Genomic DNA, 924 nt, shown 5'->3' with positions numbered 1-924 from the left:
CCGGGGCCCCCTCTGCCTTTGCGGGGACCACGCAGGGCAGGCCCGCCGCCGGCTGCCACCCACCTTGTTGATGACCTCCACCTTGACCTCCTCCTCGTCGGCGATGGCCTTCTCCTTGCTGACCTTCTCCGTCTCCACACCCACCACGTGGATCAGCTTGTCCGCGTTCTCATTCTTCTGCACCAGCTCCGCCTCCTGGATGGCCAGCTTGGCCTTCAGGTCGTCCACCTGGGGAGGGGCACCAGGAGACGCAGCTCGGGCCGGCCGCCCTCCGCGCGCAGGCGGGCTCAGCGTCTCTAGGGCAAGCATTTATTGAGCACCGACTGTGTACACAGGGTCACAAGTACAAGATACATTCCCGCTGCTCAGGCGTCTGACAGTCCAGGTGGGTGGGAGTCCCGGGGAGGCGGGGACCGCGGTCAGAGGAAGCTGGAAGCCGGGACTGAGCCCGCCCTGGGGAGTCGGCGTGCCGAGGCCCCGGCTGGCCTGCCAGCCAGGAGGGTGTGCCGGGCAAGAATAGGGAGTGAGAGGGTGGGGGGCTCTCCCCTTCTTGTCCGTTTCTACCACAGGGGCCGCCCCGTCCCAGGGCCGGGTCCGGAGGTGCATTTGGGGAGGAGAAGGGGCCTGCTGGGCCGCCCGCCCCCTGGACCTGAGAGGCTGTGCTCTGCAGCTTCATCAGCCCGTTCTCCAGCCGCTCGATCTTGGCCACCAGCTCGGCCCGCTTCTTGGCCAGCAGGCTCTGGTACAGCTTGATCTGCTCCAGGAAGGTCTTGGGCGTGGTGTAGTTGTAGCGCCGCTCGGTGGCCAGGTACACCTTGGACATCTCGTTGACCGTGGTGTGCACGTAGGCCATGAACAGGCTGATGGAGGCCTTGACTTCCGGCTGCAGGGCAAGACGCCTTCAGCCCGGGCCCCGCCGGGCAC

The 924-nt window shown here is 66.9% G+C and overlaps 1 protein-coding gene across 1 annotated transcript in view; it reads right to left on the bottom strand.

Moving 5' to 3' along the window:
* Positions 1 to 924, bottom strand: part of DNAH17 (dynein, axonemal, heavy chain 17) — a 76281-nt gene that overhangs the window by 19881 nt on the left and 55476 nt on the right. The window contains 2 exon segments of the mRNA XM_014531725.1: positions 64 to 228; positions 650 to 883. Coding sequence (XP_014387211.1) covers positions 64 to 228; positions 650 to 883 — 399 coding nt within the window.

This window comes from Myotis brandtii, unplaced genomic scaffold (genome assembly GCF_000412655.1).
Source record: "Myotis brandtii unplaced genomic scaffold, ASM41265v1 scaffold825, whole genome shotgun sequence".
Lineage (NCBI taxonomy): Eukaryota > Metazoa > Chordata > Mammalia > Chiroptera > Vespertilionidae > Myotis > Myotis brandtii.
Note: the sequence above shows the minus strand (reverse complement) of the source record. Positions and strands in the feature narration are given on the sequence as shown.